This window comes from Pseudophryne corroboree, chromosome 1 (genome assembly GCF_028390025.1).
Source record: "Pseudophryne corroboree isolate aPseCor3 chromosome 1, aPseCor3.hap2, whole genome shotgun sequence".
Lineage (NCBI taxonomy): Eukaryota > Metazoa > Chordata > Amphibia > Anura > Myobatrachidae > Pseudophryne > Pseudophryne corroboree.
In genome coordinates, this window is record NC_086444.1 from 906,791,036 (window position 1) to 906,813,991 (window position 22,956).

The 22,956-nt window shown below is 44.9% G+C and overlaps 1 protein-coding gene across 12 annotated transcripts in view; it reads left to right on the forward strand.

The window, feature by feature from the left end:
* The window catches only part of BLTP1 (bridge-like lipid transfer protein family member 1), a 705,550-nt gene that overhangs the window by 426,014 nt on the left and 256,580 nt on the right, over positions 1-22,956 (forward strand). For all 12 annotated transcript variants that reach the window (XM_063920260.1, XM_063920265.1, XM_063920266.1 and 9 more), the window contains 5 exons: positions 10,646-10,821; positions 11,407-11,582; positions 11,984-12,690; positions 12,925-13,167; positions 19,348-19,441. In XM_063920260.1, the coding sequence (XP_063776330.1) occupies positions 10,646-10,821; positions 11,407-11,582; positions 11,984-12,690; positions 12,925-13,167; positions 19,348-19,441 (1,396 nt within the window). The remainder of the gene's footprint in view (positions 1-10,645; positions 10,822-11,406; positions 11,583-11,983; positions 12,691-12,924; positions 13,168-19,347; positions 19,442-22,956) is intronic.

Genomic DNA, 22,956 nt, shown 5'->3' on the forward strand with positions numbered 1-22,956 from the left:
TGAGGATTCCTCGCATTCTGGTTCTGCATACAAAGATGAGGATGAAGGTCCCAGCTCAGTGGATATACCTGAGCTAATTAGTGCTATGAAAGCCATTCTATCTTTAGAGGAGGCAGCAGAGCCTTTGTTAAAACCAAGGCTCCTGTGTTTAATCGTCCCAAAACAGTCAGAACTGAATTTCCGTAGTCAAAACAGCTGACGGAGATTATGCAAGAGGCTTGGGTAACACCCAGTAAGAAGTTTAGAATAAAAAAAATGGAATAACCATTATCTTTAGCTGGGGACTGTTTAAAGAGGGAGGTGGCTCCCAAAGTAGATACGCATGTCATTCGATTGGTGCGAAAATCTACATTGCCTTTGCCTTCAACATCATTAAATGATGCTACGGATAGCAAAATAGATGTTTTTAAAAAAAAAAAAAATTTTCTCCATGTCAGGGGCAATTATAAGAACAGCCATAGCTTCAGCCTGGATGGCAAAAGCAGTGGCGTCCTGGGCTGATGCATTGGAGGATGATATTTCATTGGCATCTAGAGAGCAAAAATCCCATGTTGCACATATTAAACAGGCGGCTATTTTTATGGAAGAAGCAGCCTTGGATAATGGGTACTATTGCCTCTCAATCATCAGCCTCAGCAGTAGCAGCTCGCAGAGCTGTGTGGCTACGTACATGGAAGGCTGACTCAGATTCCAAGAAGGTTTTAGAGTCTTTGCCTTTTACTGGAGATATTCTTTTTGATAAAGAATTAAACAGTATTTTGGAGTCAGAAGCAGACTCCAAGAAAGTGAAGTTTCCTTCTACCCACAAATCCAAACCTAGGATTCCAGCTTTTTGGCCCTTTCGGACTCAATGAAAAGCAAAAGGAAAGGGTTATGGCAAACAGTCTCAATCTGATAAGTCTGGTAAGACTAAAAATCATTGGGCTACCAGAGGGCCGGCTTCCAAATCAGAAGCTAAGCCATCAGCCTGATGGTGTGGGCCTCCACCTTGGATCCAGATGCCTGGCTGCAAGAAGTGATATCTCACGGTTATGCGTTTGCCTTCAAGAAACACCCTCCACAAAGGTTCTTTTGTACCAGCCCATCTTTAGTAGTAATGAAGGCCAGGGCCTTACAAGAGGCAGTTCAGAAGTTGCTTCAATCAGGAGTGATAATATCAGTTCCTCCTGTGCAATAAGGACAGGGTTTCTATTCCAACCTGTTTCTAGTTCAGAAACTGAATGGGTCGTTCCGGCCCATACTCAATATCAAGCTGCTGAACAAGTATATTTGGGTGCCCCGCTTTCATATGGAGACTTTACATTCCATTATTTTGGCCGTGGAGCCAGAGGATTTTATGGCATCTCTAGATATCCAGGATGCTTACCTGTATGTTCCTATAGCACAGTCCCATCAGTGCTATCTCAGGTTTGCTATCCTCTAGCACCTCTTTCAGTTTCCGGCCCTGCCATTTGGACTGGCTACAGCTTCAAGAGTGTTCACCAAAATTATGGTGGTAATGGTGGCTTATCTCCGTCGACAGGGGATAAGGCTTTTTCTATACCTCGACGACCTATTAATCCTAGCACAGTCTCCGGAATTGTTACAGTGTCATCGGCAACAGATAATAGCTTGTTTACAGAAACACGGTTGGCTCATAAATTGGGCAAAGTCGTCCCTGGTTCCGTCACAACGTATGACGTACTTGGATTGGATTCCGGTTTTCAGAGAGTGTTTTTACCTCCAAAATTTGCACAATTTAGTCGAGGATTCAGGAGCTGCTACACAGTCAAAGGGTAGCCATTTACACAGCTATACGTGTGATGGGATCAATGGTGTTGACATTCAACATGGTGGAGTATGCTCAATTCCACTCGAGCCCTCTTCAATGTCTGATCATTTCCAAATGGAATGGGTTACATCATACAATAAAAATTCAGACAATGGTCCTTCCTCTGAAAGTACAGAGGTCATTAGCCTGGTGGCTACAGACATCCCATCTGGACAAAGGGAGACTCTTTTGGATCTCAGATTGGGAGGTTCTGACAACAGATGCCAGTCTTCAGGGCTGGGGAGCAGTGTCAGGAAAAAGTTGTTTCCAGGGGCAGTGGACCAAGGAAGAAAGTTGCCTGCCAATAAATATATTGGAGCTTCGGGCCATATATATGGCACTCATTCAGGCAAAGGACATTCTTCAGGGGAAACCAGTTCAAATTCGCTCGGACAATTCAACGGCAGTAGCGTACCTCAATCATCCAGGGAGGAACTCGCAGCCAAAAGGCAATGAAGGAGGTAAGCCGCACGTTAAAGTGGGCAGAACTTCATCATCCAACCTTGTCCACAGCATTCATTCCGGGAGTCCTAAACTGGGATGCAGATTTTCTCAGTCGACACGCCATTCATGCAAACGAATGGGCTTTACACCCCAAGATCTTCCATACTCTAGTAGACAAGTGGGGGTTAACGGAGATAGATCTCATGACTTCCCATCAGAACAACAAAGTTCCAGCATACAGGTCAAGCACAAAGGATCCCAAAGCGACCTTTGTGGATGTCCTGTCAGTGAGATGGGAATTTCATCTGGCCTATGTGTTTCCACCGATCGCCCTGTTGCCATGGGTTATACGAAAGGTAAAACAGGGAAAGGGAACCATGATACTAATAGCTCCGACTTGGCCCAGAAGGCATTGGTACTCAGATCTGCAGAGGCTGTCGGTGGATACTCCGTTCCTACTCCCTGAACGTCTACTGTCTCAAGGTCTTTGCTATTTCAAGCACCTGGCTTTCTTTGACGGCATGGCTCTTGAGACTTCCACCCTGAAATCAAGAGGATTCTCACAACAGGTAATACAAACAATGCTTAGAGCAAGGAAACAATCCTCAGCTCGCATTTATTACTGAATATGGCAGGCCTATATTCAGTGGTGCTGTGACAGGAAATTTGACCCTAGGTCTTTCAGAGTGTCCAGAGTCCTAGCATTCCTTTAGGCAGGAATGGACAAAGGTCTACGGGTGGCTTCTTTGAGAGTGCAGGTGTCAGCATTGACAGTATGGTTTCAAAAGAAAATTACTAACCTACAGGATGTTCACACTTTTTTCCAAGGAATGCTTCACATCCAATCCAACCTCCTTTTGGTCCTCCTACAGCTCCTTGGGATCTAAGTTTAGTCCTAAAGGTGCTTCAAGTTGCCCCATTAGAACCTTTAAAGCAATTGGATCTTAAATGGTTGACAGCTAAAGTTCTCTTTCTACTGGCTATTGCTTCAGCTAGAAGAGTTTCAGACTTTTCTGATATTTCATCCAGATAGAGCGGAATCTGGTTATCTTCCTAAGGTGGTGTCTAAATTCCACCTTAACGATGAAATTGTAGTCCCGGCTTTCCAATGGACGGACCTTTCTACGGGAGATGAGTCTTTGGACGTAGTCCGTGCTTTAATGATCTACGTGGATCGTACCAGTGCCATCAGAAAGACGCTCTTTGTTCTCTACAGATTTCACAAGAGAGGATAGCCTGCTGACACTGGCGAGGTGGCTTCGGATGACGATTTCAGAAGCATATTCTCAAGCTAATCTCCCTGTTCCGGCTAATGTCTCTGCTCACTCTACTCGTAAGGTAGGTTCTTCATGGGCAGCATAGTGTGGCGCTTCGGCAGAACAGATATGTAAGGCAGCCACATGGTCTTCCATTAACACATTCATTAGACATAATGCCTTTGATACCTTTGCCTCTCAGGACGCTGCATTCGGGCGAAGGATTCTCCTGTCCAATCAGGAGCGTCCCCTCCACTAAAATTGCTTTGGGACATCCCAATGTTTATCCTGTGGATAATCTGTGGACCCTGCAGGAGAAATACATAGTTATTGACGGTAAGTCTACTATAACTATTTCTTCTAAGTCCACAATATCCACAGGGATCCCACCCTGACGCACCTGATTTGAGTATCCTTACACCTACTAACCTCTTCCTTCTTGTACGGAAGTGTGTGCATGTGTGTTCTTCTCGCCTGATTAGGGCTCTCTATGATGCTTCTGCCTTGAGCTTTGGAAAACAACTGAATTGCCTGAGCCAGGAGGTGGAGCTATAGGGGACTGGCCCATTGCATTCTGGGAGGCTGAAAGCTTTTGATCGTTGGTGCCAATCCGGTGACGCTACCTCATATCCCAATGTTTATTCTGTGAATACTGTGGACTTAGGAGAAATAGAGTTTTCCACGGTAAGTCTACCATAACTACCTATATTCTGGCCCATGAACATATCCAGGAGCTTGGTCATCCACCGTACAGTCTAGACCTGGTCCCTGCAACTTCTTAGTGTTCCTACTAATCAAGCGCAAGATGCGTGGGATGCCCTTCATCCACCATGTAGTAGACATACCAGCTTCGGGCTGGGCCAGTTGCTTTACCAAGTGCTTTGAGAGAATGCAACTTTGCATACACTCCACTGGTGAATACTTTGAAAAAATGTAATGTTCACTTTGTAAATATAATACATTTTGTGCATCCAGAAACTTATTGCACACTCCTCGTACCTTAGAAGAAACTGTGCCAGTCTCTTTACTTGCTTTGTGATTCACTTGCTGAAAAATGAAATGTAAATGATATTGCTAAATAAAAATGTATGGTCATCCATTGTTCTGAAGAGGTTTCAGGTTTAATAAATGTCCATATGCTGCCTAAGTTCTTTTTTTTGCTTTTAGCTGATTCTAGAAAACAGCATTCTAGATAAAGCCGTTTTTTGCAAATAAACTTATATTTGCAATTAACTCAAATAACCCATTAACCGCTAAGCTAATCAAAGATCTCAAGATAGCACTTATTCTCTTCTTACTCCTTAGACATAGTGCAATGTTCAATGCTATAAAACTGCGCCATTCCACTGTATCTTTTGCGGTTTCTTATGAAGAATGACAACTGGAACAATACACTTTTTCTATCTGTATTTCTCTAACGTCCTAAGTGGATGCTGGGGACTCCGTAAGGACCATGGGGAATAGCGGCTCCGCAGGAGACTGGGCACAAAAGTAAAAGCTTTAGGACTACCTGGTGTGCACTGGCTCTTCCCCCTATGACCCTCCTCCAAGCCTCAGTTAGATTTTTGTGCCCGAACGAGAAGGGTGCACACTAGGTGGCTCTCCTGAGCTGCTTAGTGAAAAGTTTAGTTTTAGGTTTTTTATTTTCAGTGAGACCTGCTGGCAACAGGCTCACTGCACCGAGGGACTAAGGGGAGAAGAAGCGAACTCACCTGCGTGCAGAGTGGATTGGGCTTCTTAGGCTACTGGACATTAGCTCCAGAGGGACGATCACAGGCCCAGCCATGGATGGGTCCCAGAGCCGCGCCGCCGGCCCCCTTACAGAGCCAGAAGACTGAAGAGGTCCGGGAAATCGGCGGCAGAAGACGTCCTGTCTTCAATAAGGTAGCGCACAGCACCGCAGCTGTGCGCCATTGCTCTCAGCACACTTCACACTCCGGTCACTGAGGGTGCAGGGCGCTGGGGGGGGGCGCCCTGAGACGCAATAAAAACTCCTTAGATGGCTAAAAATACATCACATACAGCTCCTGGGCTATATGGATGCATTTAACCCCTGCCAGTTTTTCCTTAAAAAAGCGGGAGAAAGGCCGCCGAGAAGGGGGCGGAGCCTATCTCCTCAGCACACAAGCGCCATTTTCCCTCACAGCTCCGTTGGAGGGAAGCTCCCTGGCTCTCCCCTGCAGTCCTGCACTACAGAAACAGGGTAAAACAAGAGAGGGGGGGCACTAAATTTGGCAGATTAATAATACAGCAGCTATATAAGGGAAAAACACTTATATAAGGTTATCCCTGTATATATATATAGCGCTCTGGTGTGTGCTGGCAAACTCTCCCTCTGTCTCCCCAAAGGGCTAGTGGGGTCCTGTCCTCTATCAGAGCATTCCCTGTGTGTGTGCTGTGTGTCGGTACGTTGTGTCGACATGTATGAGGAGGAAAATGGTATGGAGGCGGAGCAATTGCCTGTAATAGTGATGTCACCCCCTAGGGAGTCGACACCTGACTGGATGGTCGTATGGAAGGAATTACGTGATAGCGTCAGCACTTTACAAAAGACTGTTGACGACATGAGACAGCCGGAAAAACAGTTAATACCTGTCTAGGCGTCTCAAACACCGTCAGGGGCTCTAAAGCGCCCGTTACCTCAGATGGTCGACACAGACCCAGACACGGACACTGACTCCAGTGTCGACGGTGAGGAAACAAACGTATTTTCCAGTAGGGCCACACGTTACATGATCACGGCAATGAAGGAGGTTTTGAACATTTCTGATACTACAAGTACCACAAAAAAGGGTATTATGTGGGGTGTGAAAAAACTACCCGTAGTTTTTCCTGAATCAGATGAATTAAATGAGGTGTGTGATGAAGCGTGGGTTTCCCCCGATAAAAAACTGCTAATTTCTAAAAAATGATTGGCATTATACCCTTTCCCGCCAGAGGTTAGGGCGCGTTGGGAAACACCCCCTAGGGTAGATAAGGCGCTCACACGCTTATCAAAACAAGTGGCGTTACCGTCTCCGGATACGGCCGCCCTCAAGGAGCCAGCTGATAGGAAGCTGGAAAAATATCCTAAAAAGTATATACACACATACTGGTGTTATACTGAGACCAGCAATCGCCTCAGCCTGGATGTGCAGTGCTGGGGTGGCTTGGTCGGATTCCCTGACTGAAAATATTGATACCCTGGACAGGGACAGTATATTATTGACTATAGAGCATTTAAAGGATGCATTTCTATATATGCGAGATGCACAGAGGGATATTTGCACTCTGGCATCAAGAGTAAGTGCGCTGTCCATTTCTGCCAGAAGAGGGTTATGGACGCGACAGTGGTCAGGTGATGCGGATTCCAAACGGCATATGGAAGTATTGCCGTATAAAGGGGAGGAGTTATTTGGGGTCGGTCTATCGGACCTGGTGGCCACGGCAACGGCTGGGAAATCCACCTTTTTACCCCAGGTCACCTCTCAGCAGAAAAAGACACCGTCTTTTCAGGCTCAATCCTTTCGTCCCCATAAGGGCAAGCGGACAAAAGGCCACTCATATCTGCCCCGGGGCAGAGGAAGGGGAAAAAGACTGCAGCAGGCAGCCTCTTCCCAGGAACAGAAGCCCTCCCCCGCTTCTGCCAAGTCCTCAGCATGACGCTGGGGCCTTACAAGCGGACTCAGGTACGGTGGGGGGTCGTCTCAAGAATTTCAGCGCGCAGTGGGCTCACTCGCAAGTGGACCCCTGGATCCTGCAGGTAGTATCTCAGGGGTACAAATTGGAATTCGAGACGTCTCCCCCTCACTGGTTCCTGAAGTCTGCTTTACCAACGTCTCCCTCCGACAGGGAGGCGGTATTGGAAGCCATTCACAAGCTGTATTCCCAGCAGGTGATAATCAAGGTACCCTTCCTACAACAGGGAAAGGGGTATTATTCCACGCTGTTTGTGGTACCGAAGCCGGACGGCTCGGTGAGACCTATTTTAAATCTGAAATCCTTGAACACTTACATACAAAGGTTCAAATTCAAGATGGAGTCACTCAGAGCAGTGATAGCGAACCTGGAAGAAGGGGACTATATGGTGTCTCGGGACATCAAGGATGCTTACCTCCATGTCCCAATTTACCCTTCTCACCAAGGGTACCTCAGGTTTGTGGTACAGAACTGTCACTATCAGTTTCAGACGCTGCCGTTTGGATTGTCCACGGCACCCCGGGTCTTTACCAAGGTAATGGCCGAAATGATGATTCTTCTTCGAAGAAAAGGCGTCTTAATTATCCCTTACTTGGACGATCTCCTGATAAGGGCAAGGTCCAGGGAACAGTTAGAGGTCGGAGTAGCACTATCTCAAGTAGTGCTACGACAGCACGGGTGGATTCTAAATATTCCAAAATCGCAGCTGATTCCGACGACACGTCTGCTGTTCCTAGGGATGATTCTGGACACAGTCCAGAAAAAGGTGTTTCTCCCGGAGGAGAAAGCCAGGGAGTTATCCGAGCTAGTCAGGAACCTCCTAAAACCAGGCCAAGTGTCAGTGCATCAATGCACAAGGGTCCTGGGAAAAATGGTGGCTTCTTACGAAGCGATTCCATTCGGCAGATTCCACGCAAGAACTTTTCAGTGGGATCTGCTGGACAAATGGTCCGGATCGCATCTTCAGATGCATCAGCGGATAACCCTGTCTCCAAGGACAAGGGTGTCTCTCCTGTGGTGGTTGCAGAGTGCTCATCTTCTAGAGGGCCGCAGATTCGGCATTCAGGACTGGGTCCTGGTGACCACGGATGCCAGCCTGAGAGGCTGGGGAGCAGTCACACAGGGAAGAAATTTCCAGGGCTTGTGGTCAAGCCTGGAGACATCACTTCACATAAATATCCTGGAGCTAAGAGCCATCTACAATGCTCTGAGCCTAGCAAGACCTCTGCTTCAAGGTCAGCCGGTGCTGATCCAGTCGGACAACATCACGGCAGTCGCCCACGTAAACAGACAGGGCGGCACAAGAAGCAGGAGGGCAATGACAGAAGTTGCAAGGATTCTTCGCTGGGCAGAAAATCACGTGATAGCACTGTCAGCAGTGTTCATTCCGGGTGTGGACAACTGGGAAGCAGACTTCCTCAGCAGATTCACCTGGGGGAGTGGGGACTTCACCCAGAAGTCTTCCACATGATTGTGAACCGTTGGGAAAAACCAAAGGTGGACATGATGGCGTCCCGCCTCAACAAAAAACTAGACAGATATTGCGCCAGGTCAAGGGACCCTTAGGCAATAGCTGTGCACGCTCTGGTAACACCATGGGTGTACCAGTCAGTGTATGTGTTCCCTCCTCTGCCTCTCATACCCAAGGTACTGAGGATCATAAAAAGGAGAGGAGTAAGGACTATACTCGTGGCTCCGGATTGGCCAAGAAGGACTTGGTACCTGGAACTTCAAGAGATGCTCACAGAGGACCCGTGGCCTCTACCTCTAAGAAAGGACCTGCTCCAGCAGGGACCCTGTCTCTTCCAAGACTTACCGCGGCTGCGTTTGACGGCATGGCGGTTGAACGCCGGATCCTGAAGGGAAAAGGCATTCCGGATGAAGTCATCCCTACCCTGATCAAAGCCAGGAAGGATGTAACCGTACAACATTATCACCGTATTTGGCGTAAATATGTTGCGTGGTGCGAGGCCAGGAAGGCCCCTACAGAGGAATTTCAACTGGGTCGTTTCCTGCATTTCCTACAAACAGGACTGTCTATGGGCCTAAAATTAGGGTCCATTAAGGTTCAGATTTCGGCCCTGTCGATTTTCTTCCAAAAAGAACTGGCTTCAGTTCCTGAAGTACAGACGTTTGTCAAGGGGGTACTGCATATACAACCTCCTTTTGTGCCTCCAGTGGCACCTTGGGATCTAAATGTAGTTGTGGGATTCCTAAAATCACATTGGTTTGAACCACTTTCCACTGTGGACTTAAAATATCTCACATGGAAGGTGGTAATGCTGTTAGCCCTGGCTTCAGCCAGGCGTGTCTCAGAATTGGCGGCTTTATCCTATAAAAGCCCTTACCTAATTTTTCATACGGACAAGGCAGAATTGAGGACTCGTCCTCAATTTCTCCCTAAGGTGGTTTCAGCATTTCACTTGAACCAGCCTATTGTGGTGCCTGCGGCTACTAGGGACTTGGAGGACTCCAAGTTGCTGGACATAGTCAGGGCCCTGAAAATATATGTTTCCAGGACGGCTGGAGTCAGAAAATCTGACTCGCTATTTATCCTGTATGCACCCAACAAGCTGGGTGCTCCTGCTTCTAAGCAGACTATTGCTCGCTGGATTTGTAGTACAATTCAGCTTGCACATTCTGTGGCAGGCCTGCCACAGCCAAAATCTGTAAATGCCCATTCCACAAGGAATGTGGGCTCATCTTGGGCGGCTGCCTGAGGGGTCTCGGCTTTACAACTTTGCCGAGCAGCTACTTGGTCAGGGGCAAACACGTTTGCTAAATTCTACAAATTTGATACCCTGGCTGAGGAGGACCTTGAGTTCTCTCATTCGGTGCTGCAGAGTCATCCGCACTCTCCCGCCCGTTTGGGAGCTTTGGTATAATCCCCATGGTCCTTACGGAGTCCCCAGCATCCACTTAGGACGTTAGAGAAAATAAGAATTTACTTACCGATAATTCTATTTCTCATAGTCCGTAGTGGATGCTGGGCGCCCATCCCAAGTGCGGATTGTCTGCAATACTTGTACATAGTTATTGTTACAAAAATCGGGTTATTATTGTTGTGAGCCATCTTTTCAGAGGCTCCTCTGTTATCATGCTGTTAACTGGGTTCAGATCACAGGTTGTACGGTGTGATTGGTGTGGCTGGTATGAGTCTTACCCGGGATTCAATATCCTTCCTTATTGTGTACGCTCGTCCGGGCACAGTATCCTAACTGAGGCTTGGAGGAGGGTCATAGGGGGAGGAGCCAGTGCACACCAGGTAGTCCTAAAGCTTTTACTTTTGTGCCCAGTCTCCTGCGGAGCCGCTATTCCCCATGGTCCTTACGGAGTCCCCAGCATCCACTACGGACTATGAGAAATAGAATTATCGGTAAGTAAATTCTTATTTTTCAGGTTATTGGTTTTGGATTTCACATTTTTGGAAGATACTGTATATCTTTATGTTTTCCAGGAACTACACATAACCTGCCTACCATCCCCTCTGCTTCTGACTTTAACACTGTGCTGTCAAGTGATCAGAATACACTGGAAGGAACGCAGTCTCAGCATAGCACTAGCCAAGATGATATAGCTGGCATAGAAGAGGGCAATCAAGGGTTCCCTGCAGTCCAGCTTGCAGATGCACAGGTCGAGCATAAGATTTTATTTGAATTATTACCACAATGAATATTCTAGCACTGTTAAAAAAAAAAAACCTAGCAAAAACTTTATTAAAACTACATGCTTTCTTAAAGTTCATCTTCCCCTCCCCTCTAAATGACCATAAGCATTTTCCTAAGCGTCAAAAAACATGCCTTTTGCTAGATTTTTTAGTAGCACATAAAAGTATGTAATGGATATGCGTATGTAACAAATTCATTCTGGTAGCCCAATATCCACTTCTGCTAATGCCTGCAGTCTGTTGGCTCTGTGTCCTCTATTCATATGTACTCTCCCTCTACTTCTCTGACAGCAAGCGGTTACTGCTGCATGTCAATGTTCTGTGATGTGTTTTACTGACCATTGGTGATTGCTCTGATGACTCTCTATATTTCCTTAATAAAACTTATTTACAGTTTTCTTTGAAGTTTGGCACTGCTCTTATTATCGCATACTTTGTAAATACCACCACAGACATTTTAAAATTAGTTATTACTGTAGTTTCTAATATTTAAATATAATATTTATTTTTTACTATCATCCAGTAATACGCAGACTTTCCATTTATTTTAGGTGGTATTCAAACCTCTGTTGAGTCATACAGGTATCCAGTCACAAGACGTTGTCCCCCTCAGCTACAGGATGTACTTTGGAGAACATTTGTCCTTCTCTGGCACTTTGGACTGTCTAAGAGCAGACATAGTTGATTCTGACACGTCCAAAGAAAGGAGGAGCAAAAGAGCCAAAAGGTCTGCATTTTGTTACACTTAATATGTGTCACAGTTGTTATACATTAGTTGATTCGTCTATACCAGGGGTAGCCAACCCTGGTCCTCGAGAGCTACCAACAGTTAACGTTTTCCAGGTCTCCTCACCGAATCACAAGTTGAGTAATTAGCTCCATCTGTGGATCTTTTAAAATGTGTCAGTGGGTAATGACTGCACCTGTGCACCTGCTAGGTGAGCTGGAAAATGTGAACGGTTGGTAGCTCTCGAGGACCAGGGTTGGCTACCACTGGTCTATACCATATATTGGGTATTAACTTGCTAAAAAGTGACAGTGTGATGAGCTATTGTCTTTCTCTTTCCTTATTGTTAAATAATGTCCATACCATTGACTGTGTATAAATGTTGTACATTATTTTCTTAGGCAAGGAGCTATCAATCTGCCCCCCCTTGAATTTAAGCCAGCTCTGATGCTAGAAACATTCAGCATCAATGCAGTGATAATGGAGAAGTCTATGTGCACACCACAGAACTCCACCAGTGCCCTGTCCTTTCATGATCTCAGCAAGAGATACTACAATACATTCCACTGCAATTTTACCGTTTCTTGCCAGTCCATCAGTCAGCATGTAGACATGGCCTTGGTTCGGCTCATACATCAGTTCAGTACAATGATTGATGACATTAAAGCAACGCAGACCGATATCAAGCTCAGCAGATACACAGCTGGTTCAGCATCTCCAACACCTACGTTCAAGACAAGAAAACACAGGGATTTCCGTTCTTCTGACTTCAGCCGCAGCTCCCGAGGAAGTTTAAATGGTGGCAATAGAGTAAATAATATGAAGAGCAAACGAGCCAACAATGAAACCAACAAAAAGGAGTCTCGAAACAAGAACTCCCTGGGCAGGTCAGAGAGAAGAACCTCCAAGGTTTCTCGGAAGGGCTCTAAAGATGCTGTAGATCACATGACTATCCATATGGATGACTCCGATTCCATTACTGTATCTGAGCAAAGTGAGCCATCTGCAGAGTGCTGGCAAAACATGTACAAACTGCTTAACTTCTACTCTCTTATCTCTGACCCCACTGGCTTTTTGGAAAAATCCTCAGAACCACTTGGTCCAGCAGGTACAAGAATACTTTACAATATATTCTGAGAGTATTGCATTTTGTGGACTTATTTAATAGGAAATGTGTATCTTTAATTATATGATCTTTTGATTGTGAACATGTAGGTTGATAGACAGTTTGTCTGTTGTACTATATAAAGTATACATTATTGTGCAATATTATATATGATAAGTACATTACGTTTAATTGGAAACAATTATTGAGGAATATTTTCCCTGAAATGTTTAATAGGGCGCAGTCCGTCAGAGCCCACCTGCAGGGTGGTATTTGAGAATGAACAGGATAATAACAGCTTGAACAGAAGTCAGAGAAAGCGCAGCCTTGTTACAGCTGAGCCTCAGCATGTCACCTTGATAGTTTTTGGCATTGGTATGGTGAATCGCACCCATCTAGAAGCCGACATCGGAGGTCTGACCATGGAATCTGAGCTCAAGCGGATTCATGGGAGTTTTACTCTGAAAGAAAAAATGAAAGGTAATGAAATATATTCAGCATGCAGCGCGCAAACTGTTCTTTTCCTTATCTTCATGTAATGAATCTTCTTTTTAATAATATTCTCTCACACATGAAATACATATTGTACTTGTAGTTGATTGTTAGGATAAAGGGTGTCATTCCGACCCGATCGCATGCTGCAGTTTTTCGCAGCGGTGCGATCGGGTCTGAACTGTTAACTCGCTGCGACCGCAATGCGCTGGCGGGTCGCTGCCCGGCGACTGGAAACGCTGGGCAGCAAGGGACCTTACGAAGAAAGCGATTGCAGCGGCGATCGCAAGGTGATTGACAGCAAGAAGGTGTTTCTGGGTGGCAACTGACCGTTTTCTGGGAGTGCCGTGGAAAACGCAGGCGCGTGCAACCGTTTGCAGGGTGGGTGTCTGACGTCCATTCCAGGACCTGACATAGATGAAGTGATCGCAGTGGCTGAGTAAGTTCAGAACTACATTTTGCACAGCTCCCCTGCACAAGCGATCGCACACTTGCTATGCTAAAATACACTCCCCCCATAGGCGGCGACTATCTAATCGCATGGCAAAAAACTGCTACTGTGCGATCAACTCGGAATGACAGCCAAAGTTTGATACCAATAATATCATTCAAGTACCTTGGCCCTGGTTATATAGAGCTTTGAAAGTCAGCAAGGCATTCTTGAAATAGAGTGACCATCTTACAGGCAGCCAGTGGAGGGAGTAGAGAATGTGTGTTATGTGGCTGATGTAGAATGTAGAAATCATTTTAGCAGTCTTTAGGGATGCATTAGAATGTACCGTATATTCCTGTAATAATCAAGTGTCATCGTGAATAGATGTAAAATAAATTCTTGTATTTGATCAGCAGTGATGTCATTTGCAGATTAGTGATGTCACTGCATATAATAAAACTTCTATTTCGATAGTAATGATCCATATACTTCCATTTTGGCACTAGAGATGTCCATTTAGTCTGTTTTTAATGTATTTTTGATACTTAAAACACAATCTGAACAAACTAAATCCAAATATTTTGTCGTTAAACGACATCCTTTGTTCGCATTTTCCTCTACTTACACATGTAAGGCATCAGGCACATCTCTTGTGTCAAAAAGAAACTAAAATTTTCTTCAAACACTTGTACCTAGTGACCCGAATGTAATTTTTGAACGTGGAGACTGCTTTGGTCTGGAAAGAGGGTTTACTCCTGTCAGTGTCTTTGTATAATATGAGAAAGTGAAAACTACATGACCGAGCCCCCACCTACAGTACCAGGAGAAGTAGGTCACAGACCCTGTGGTAATTTGCTGCTGAAACTGGCTTTTTCACCATGAGCATAGTGTAAACCACAATACATTTTTAAGTTATGAGGATCATATCTTCAGCAGTTATACCATTAAAGCCCATGACGGTAAACTCTGATGATGACTAGAGGATGAAACAAGTATAGTGGATGGGGGGGCGTGGCTTGGCACAGCATGGAGTAGGAGCATAGCTTTTAAGCTCCCGCACAAACTCCTACATTAATCCGTTTTAGCCCGATGCTATCTACATAAAAAGTGACTCTACTTCAGCCCTAACTGCTGGTGCATCGCTGGAACTACCTGCCGGTCCCCTCGGACCAATATAACAGCCGTTCGACGGAAAATACTGCGGGTGCTGTCTCAGAGCTGCTTGCGGCGGCCATCTTGCCGGCGTGGGGCGAGACACCTGCCTGACACTCTGCCCTCCGCTCCCCGGCCGCAAACCTCCTGTTTGCCGCCACGGTGCCTGGACGTCCTACGGCTGCCCCTCCGCTATTCGCTCTCCTGACGCGGGGAGTCCGCGGCGCTTCCGGGTCGGCGCTCTCCGGGGCCGACGCTGACTCCGGGCTGCGTCCCACGTGCTGCACCTTGGAGAGAGGCCTTCTTCACCGCTGCGGGGAGACACGGCGCGGCCTGCACTCCACAAGCCACCGCAGGAGAACACTACAGGCTAAGCGGCAGATCATCAGCCCCTGTGGCTCGCGGCAGGTACACCTTCCCTGCAGTGCTCCCTGCAATATTCTCCTACCTGGACAATACTCCCCCTCTGGAAGCTAGATAGGATATACCATTCCGACATCCACGTTTCTATGCATATATCTACCTGCCCATTCCTGCACTAATTCCTTGCCTGGATGGTGCGCATGCTGGGAGTAATACAGGGCACTACACCCCAATTTGCACACGCTTACGCCTCTATATCTCTGCCTAAATACAACGTGCTGACATCTCTATATAAAACACCGACCTCCCTGACCCCCCTACCCGCTACACGTGAAAGCTGTGATCATCACATTGATCCTGTGTCTGGGCCACTTGGGAGTGCGCTGCTACGGCTCAATCTCCATATTCCTCCACACTTGTAATCCTACTCTACAAGCCTCCTGTGCAATATACTGGACATTACAATGGGGAAGACAGGTGCAGCCGCGAAATTACAAAAATATGCGAGGGAATCCTCCTCTTCCCAATCCACTTCCAACGCGGCTCGTAACCCTCAATCTCCGCGCTCTGAAGGCGAGGACCCAGCCTTAAACGACTCGACGCAGCAAATAATACAGGCTATTGCTGCCTCAGAGCAACGAGTCTCTGATAAAATTGAACGTGTCCAGATAGATGTTTCTCTACTCCGTCAGGATCTCCAAAAGATTCGTGAAAGAGTGAGTGAGACTGAGCACCGCATTTCGGACCTGGAGGACACCACCTATCCACTTAAAACTAAGATGGACGATCTTTCTACACAACTATCATCGGCTCACGCTAAGCTATCCGATATAGAAGGCAGACTCCGCCGGAACAATGTCCGCCTGGTTGGGCTACCTGAGAGGGCAGAGGGAACAGCCCCGGAGAAATTCTTTGAAGACTGGCTGATTAATATGTTTACACGTGAAGCCTTCAGCCCACAATTTGCGGTAGAACGAGCACATCGTCTTCCGTCTCGTCCTCCTCCACCAGGCGCTCCTGCTCGAACGTTCATTGCTCGTCTTCTTCACTTTAAAGACAGAGACACTATACTTCGTCTGGCTCGTCTCCAGGGCCCGCTGATGTTCGACAACCACACGATCTCAATTTTCCCAGACTTTGCCATTGAAGTCCAGAAATCCCGTGCCCAATTCTCTCTTGTCAAACGCAAACTCCGGGATCGGAATATCCAATACTCGATGTTGTTTCCGGCTCGTCTGAGGGTTATATACAACGACGCCACGCACTTTTTCTCAAACCCGAAAGATGTGGAATCCTGGCTGGAACACAGACCTCCAGCTCCTGAATGAACTCATATTGGTCATATGTAGTTGGCGTGGGTAACTATTATAGCGTAAACCGTATGGTTTCTATTGTCTCTACCCCTATGGGCTGATGCATGTCACTTACTTCTCTGGGGTTTTTCCTTTTTTTAGCATCGGGCCACTACACCTGCTAAGCTCTATGTGCGGGAGTTCCCTGCTGTAGATAGCTTAGGGATCTAGTCCCACAGTTCTGTTCTCCCAGCTGGTTTGTTCTGTACCCAGCTAGTTTAATTTAGTTTTGTTAGGGTATAGGTATGACACTAGGTTGCTTATTGGTCATACAGGGTGGGTGCGGGATGGGATGTTTTATTGTTGTTGTTACTTTTCTTTTCTCTTTCCTCCCTTTCTTTTCTTTCTGCAACTGATCATGGTGCTCTAACGCTATGGAAATGTATGGTATTTCAGATGTCACATTTGGAGTATGCTCGGCCTCGGCCTTTCAGTCCTAATCGGGTTTTTCAAGTTAGGGAGTATGGTTTTATTATGATACGATTCACTGGGTACCCTACCTCACACACTATACTCCTTCCGTCTCCCACAACTTATCTCCTTGTGCCCATTCACAGCGCTCTACGATATGGGATCTAATACAGACGCCACGGGGAGAGACACGATTAGACTGATGGGATGGAATGTCCGTGGTTTAAATGATAAAATTAAACGCTCACTTGTCCTGAAACAACTTCAAAAGTACAGAGTTGACATAGCATGCCTCTCTGAGACTCATCTGTATGGTAGTAAAGTCATGGCCATTAAAAGTATAGTGGATGGAAGTTCCATGAATCTGGCATTTCTTCCGCTTTTCCACTATCTTATTGAGCCAAGCCATTGCTAGAATTGTTCTCAAAAAGGGGTCCAATACTGTGTAAACTGTCTTAACATTGCTTTCAGTTTTGTATCAGTGTTGTCTTGCAAGGTAGCAGCATCTGAAAAAGGAATAATGGAAGTCTTGGGTAAGCAAGCAATGGGAACATCTGTCATTAGCGAATATTCAAATATTTACTTTGTTCTTGGAGAGGAGAAAAGACCCGAGACCTTAATCAAGTTTGGCCCACACACCACTCAATAGGTCTTCAGGTCGTGAAGAAAAGGATAAAGAAGCTGACAGAAATTTCTGATTCCCCTCTGTCTTAAACATTTAGTGTCTACCAAATCCTCCACTCCCTAGCTCCTATTTAGCTCCTCATTGGGGCAAAAGGTAACTCAGGATCAGAGCCTTTACCCACCTTGCTGTCCTAGGAGGAAATATCATAGTCTGAGTGACCATAGAAAATTGGTGTTTCCATGGTTGATATGTAGCAGTTGATTTCAGCATCCACTCCCAAGAAAGAGGGCACCCAAATAAAACTTTGCACTGGCCTGCGACCAAACTGATTTTTGGCTGTAGCCATGGTGTAACACAAAGTGCCCTGATCACAGGCTCCAGGGAAATAGAAGGTTGTTTCTTGTACTGTGAGTCCAAAGTCAACCCACACTGGGTTTGCTTTTTAGTGGACCATTGGTTTCACCTACAAGTGAGCACTGCCACTGATCCTCTGTCAAACATGCCATGCATTGGTATCCACCCTAGATTTGACAGTAGGCTTATTGGAGTAACATCTGGAGCAGCAAAAAGTTTTGTCATGGTTTCATGGCCCTAGGTGTACCCTCCTTCCCAGACATTGAAAGAAATGAGGGAAGGAAAAAAAGAGGACAGCTGCAGTTGTACAATCCTGGAGCATGTGGGACTCCACTAAACACAGGCCAGAGAAAGAAACGGCCAACAGCAAATACCCAGCACCATATAAAACTTGCTATAACCTCATGGCAGAGGAGAGGGCAGATGGGGAGCTTGTATAACTGGGAATCCTTTCCAGGGGCAAGGTTTTCAAGAGATGCCACCACCTCCAAGTCCCAACATTGAGGACAGCCTTTTTGAGCTCAAGCCCATCCGACTCCCCCCCCCCCCCCCCCCCCCCCCTTGTTAACGGGGCGAGGGGGGGCTCTGTACCCTCTCTTACTGTGCAGTCCCAAGATTTTGTAATGAACATAGATTACAAACTCCGAGCCACTTACTTTGCCACCATGCCTCCGGTCACTGCCTGAGGTATCAGTGACTGGGTTCACCTTTGATCTAACAATGGGAGCTGGTAGATGGCTGGACAGGTATGAATTAATTAACTTTTTGTATCCCTTATAATTTTTTAATAGTAATTAATTTGATGGGCTGCCAAAAAATAGTGCCCAACTCCTGTGGGCACTTAAAACAGGCTGAGCTTCTCAACAGGCTTCTTAGGTATAGATGTAAAGGAGCTTGAGCTTTTGGAAATTAATTTTAGAGTGCCCAAGCTTCTGCATCACACTCTATAGCCCAATATTTCCAGTGTTCCCCACCTGGATGGAAAGAGAAGTAAAATGTATATAACTTCAAGTTTACTTGTGATATCTTGTTTATTGGGCTATAAGAAGGTACATTGTTCATTATAATACACAAGTTTCTATTTGTGTACAACATAGGTATGCATGTAGATATGTATATTTAGGTGGAAATAATGCACAGGATAACATTTTGAGTGGGAGTTGATCAGAAATTGCTTTATTCCATGGTTAAATTAATGAATTTAGGAGAGCACATTTACATGTTGCAAAAATGTTAAGAAAGACCCACTGCCAGCCTAGTCATCAATGGCAATGATTTGTGTAACAGGGCACAAATGCAAAATCAGCTGTAACATATTTGCTAAGAAATAAGTTTATATTATTTTAGTTGGACAAACTAGACTATCATGTGTGTGTTACTTCAAAATTGCACACCTATATAGACTGGATATGTGTTTTTTAATTTAAGGTTTTGTATACAACTTAATAACCAATTTACAAAAATTCTATGTATTTTAGATGTCCTGCATCAGAAAATGACTGAAACATGTGCCACAGCTCATATTGGGGGTGTAAATATTGTTCTTCTTGAGGGCATTACACCAAATATTCAGTAAGTTTGCTTTTCAAAATTTTTAAAAACGTGTTTTCGTTACAGGTTATGTATTTGTCATATTTTATTTTGCAATTGGTGTGTAAAAGGAGTACCGGTCAGCCATGGAAAGATGCACTGTCACCTAGATTAGATATTTTACTAAAGTGGCCCTTCCTCTGGTCCATGGGTCTTCAACTTGCGGCCCTCCAGCAACTGTGGAACTACACATCCCAGCATGCCCTGCCACAATTTTGCTATTAAGGCATGCTGAAACTGAGGCAGGGCATGCTGGGATGTGTAGTTCCACAGTTGTTGAAGACCCAGGCTCTAGTCCCACAGGCACAGACTGCTATAGAAGTGTCCTTTTTTTACTGTGGCTTCAGTCATGCCCCTTTTTGATGCACCGTTGTTCGTGCAACTTGACCAAGCGTCTTCTGCACTCATGGGGCCGATTAGAATGGGCGTCTATTGGTTCTATTCAATTGTTTCTTCATTAGACGCCCATTAGACGTGGCCGTCGCTTTTTATTTTGCAGCCTCCAGAGGAGCGAGAAAAAATGTGTTTAAAAGTTCGTCGTTTGGACGCCCAACGCGCCCGAACCCGGACTTTGGACGCACATTTGAGTGCTTCAGAAGGGTTAATTTAGAGCTAATCTACTCTAAAAATGGGTTACTTTAGAGCTGTCAGGTGCCTTAACTGGTAATGAGTGTCTGATCGGAGCAGCAATAGAATAGCTCCGATAGACGCCCATTGCTATAGATGTCCAGCAGGAGGTGCAGGAAACAATTGAATCGGCCCCATTATGTGCATATAAAACAACTCTGAGCAACAGAACTGCATTGCTAGACTACACTGACCACTGGGGTGTGCAACATTTGTACATCTGTGTGTCAATCTGTGTAAAAAGCGCTCTGATGTGAGCCACCACAGCTTTTCCTCACGAGAGGTTCCAATGTGCTTTATCTGTGTCTTTATATGGGGGAGATTCAAATGTTTGAAAAGTCGGTTGGGTGTCTGTTTTTTTCCTATCTAATAGACAGGAAGAAACAGACTCCCAACCGACTTTTCAAACATGAATCTCCCCCACTGTGTGTAAAACCAATTCCTGTACCATTAAAGTCGCAGCCTAGCGTCTCTGGTTACACTGTGAGCAGCTTTTTGCGGTGTCGGGAATGTGTTTAAAATGCAAAATATAAAAATATGGCATGCTACTCTAAACCATCTCAGTCGCACCGGGTTTTCGCACCATACATTCAGTGTAAAGATTCCCAGTGTATGAGGACGCATATGTATAAATGTAGCCATTTTTACAAAGGGTACTGCCAGTTTTGTAATACAGAACAAGTAAGTCAATTAATCGACATAAATGGAGAAGAAGGGTGTACGTAATATTCCTGGCGGATTGCTTCGCTGTGGACAAAACTGTGCAGCTGTGCTCCACTTGTCACAACAGGGAGAATGCTACCGCCCTCTTCTAGTTTCCATCCCTCTGAAGACTATTTTTGAGGCTGTGCTAGAAACTGAAGCAAGACTCCTGTAACACATATTTGGCATGAGATTTTTGTGTTGCAATAAAAATTGTTGGGGGGAATATTCATTTGCCTGCAAAATCCTATTTTCACGATAAAAACTGACTTTTATCATGACACGAGAAAAAACGCTTTTCAATTGCCCATGAAAAATTACCAGTGATAATTCTCCACAAGTTTTAATGGAAATTTCTTCAGAACCATTCTTCAGCCACCTGTCCCCTCCCCCACCCTTAATGACTAATTAGGCACTTAGAAGTTTTTCATTATCTTTAATTGCCCAATATTGACATGTCATTTTGTGGATGAAAAAATTCAAATTGCAGGAAATTGGGCTACCAGGTACAGGACAGGTACTCTGCATTGGAGTGCTTTATGAGTGGGACAAGTGTTTTAGGCTTGCAGTTGGGCGTAATCAGGGTTTTTTTGGGAAGTTTTTCAAGTGTCTTAAAATGATCCAAATAGTTAATACATATTTTTATGTGCCCCTAATTTAATATGAGCACTTATTTTGCAAAAAAACACTCCATTTTTTTTTTTTTTTTTTTTTTTTAATGCATATAACAGCTATTTGACCCAATTTAAGTACCCCATATACTTTTATTATGACCACTAATACACTTTTATACTGTTATCCTATATTATGGCTTTTGGGGGTACAGCCAGATTTCCCCATTTTCATCTACACTTTTCTCTGGTTTTGCTGGCAAGAATTATTGCGCAAATCTTGTTTTTCACACATTTGCAGTTGTATAGGTCAAAAAACGGGCACGCTCATACTGGCAAAAGCCACTTTCTCATGTGAAAAGCAGCACTTTTCGTGCTAGGTGCAAAATTTTCATGGCCTAATTGAGTATAACCCTGAGTGTGAGTCAGTGCAAAAAAAGATCAGATTACATAGGGGGAACTATACCCCATTAATAAGGTATATCTGACTTTTTCTTTTATTATTGGACTTTCTTTGTAGAGATAAAGATATAGTATTTGATTCTATTCATCACCCTTGACTTCACATGGTGTGTTTGCATATCACAGGGAAATATCTGTCCATATCTGCCCATCTGTACAGCGCTGCGGAATATGTGTGCGCTATATAAATAACTGCTAATAAATAAGATATTACGGTCTGTTCTTTTTATTTTTCTCTATATACATGAGATTGATAAACTCCAGACATCATATGAAATTTTTGTTAGTAATAATTCAATGGGGGAGATTCAAATGTTTGAAAAGTCAGTTGGGAGTCTATTTTTTCCTGTCTATTAGATAGAAAAAAAAACTGACTCCCAACCAATTTTTCAAACATTTGAATCTCCCCCAATGTGTGCTGTATTCACTTATTGGAAGGTTTTCACTTATTTTTTTTACACTCTATGGGTGAGATTCAAATGATATATCACGCCCAATTTCCTTTCTAAAATGATCTCCAATATCGCGCATATTGCACCCATAGTAATCCGTTTTAGCTGTGTAAAGTGTTGGGTGCCTGCGGGGGTAGCGAGTTGAAATAATGATACAACGTCCCTGAGGGCAGAAACAGAATGGTTGTGGAAAGGGGTGAAAAGAATTGAATCCCGCCCTATGGGGGAGATTCAAATGTTTGAAAAGTCAGTTGGGAGTCTGTTTTTTCCTATCTAATAGACAGGAAAAACCAGACTCCCAACTGACTTTTCAAACATTTGAATCTCCCCCTATGTGATAAATGTCAAGTGTAGATAAGAGCGACCGTCATTGCATATAATCATTACATTATAAAACTTGAAAGACATGTATACTGTACCTTGCGAAGTACTGTAACCTGTAGATAAGAACTAACCCTACAATGCATCCTATGACTGGCATGTGTTGACCCCAGTTATTGAAGTTGGCCCATACCTCCTAACCATCCTGCTTTTAGATGAGCATTCCTGATTTTCAAGGAATGTGCTGCACTCAGGAAGTTTGTTTCAATTCACTGGGGTGTTGCAGGGGTTGCACTGAGGCACGCTGTCAAGGCAGGTCCCT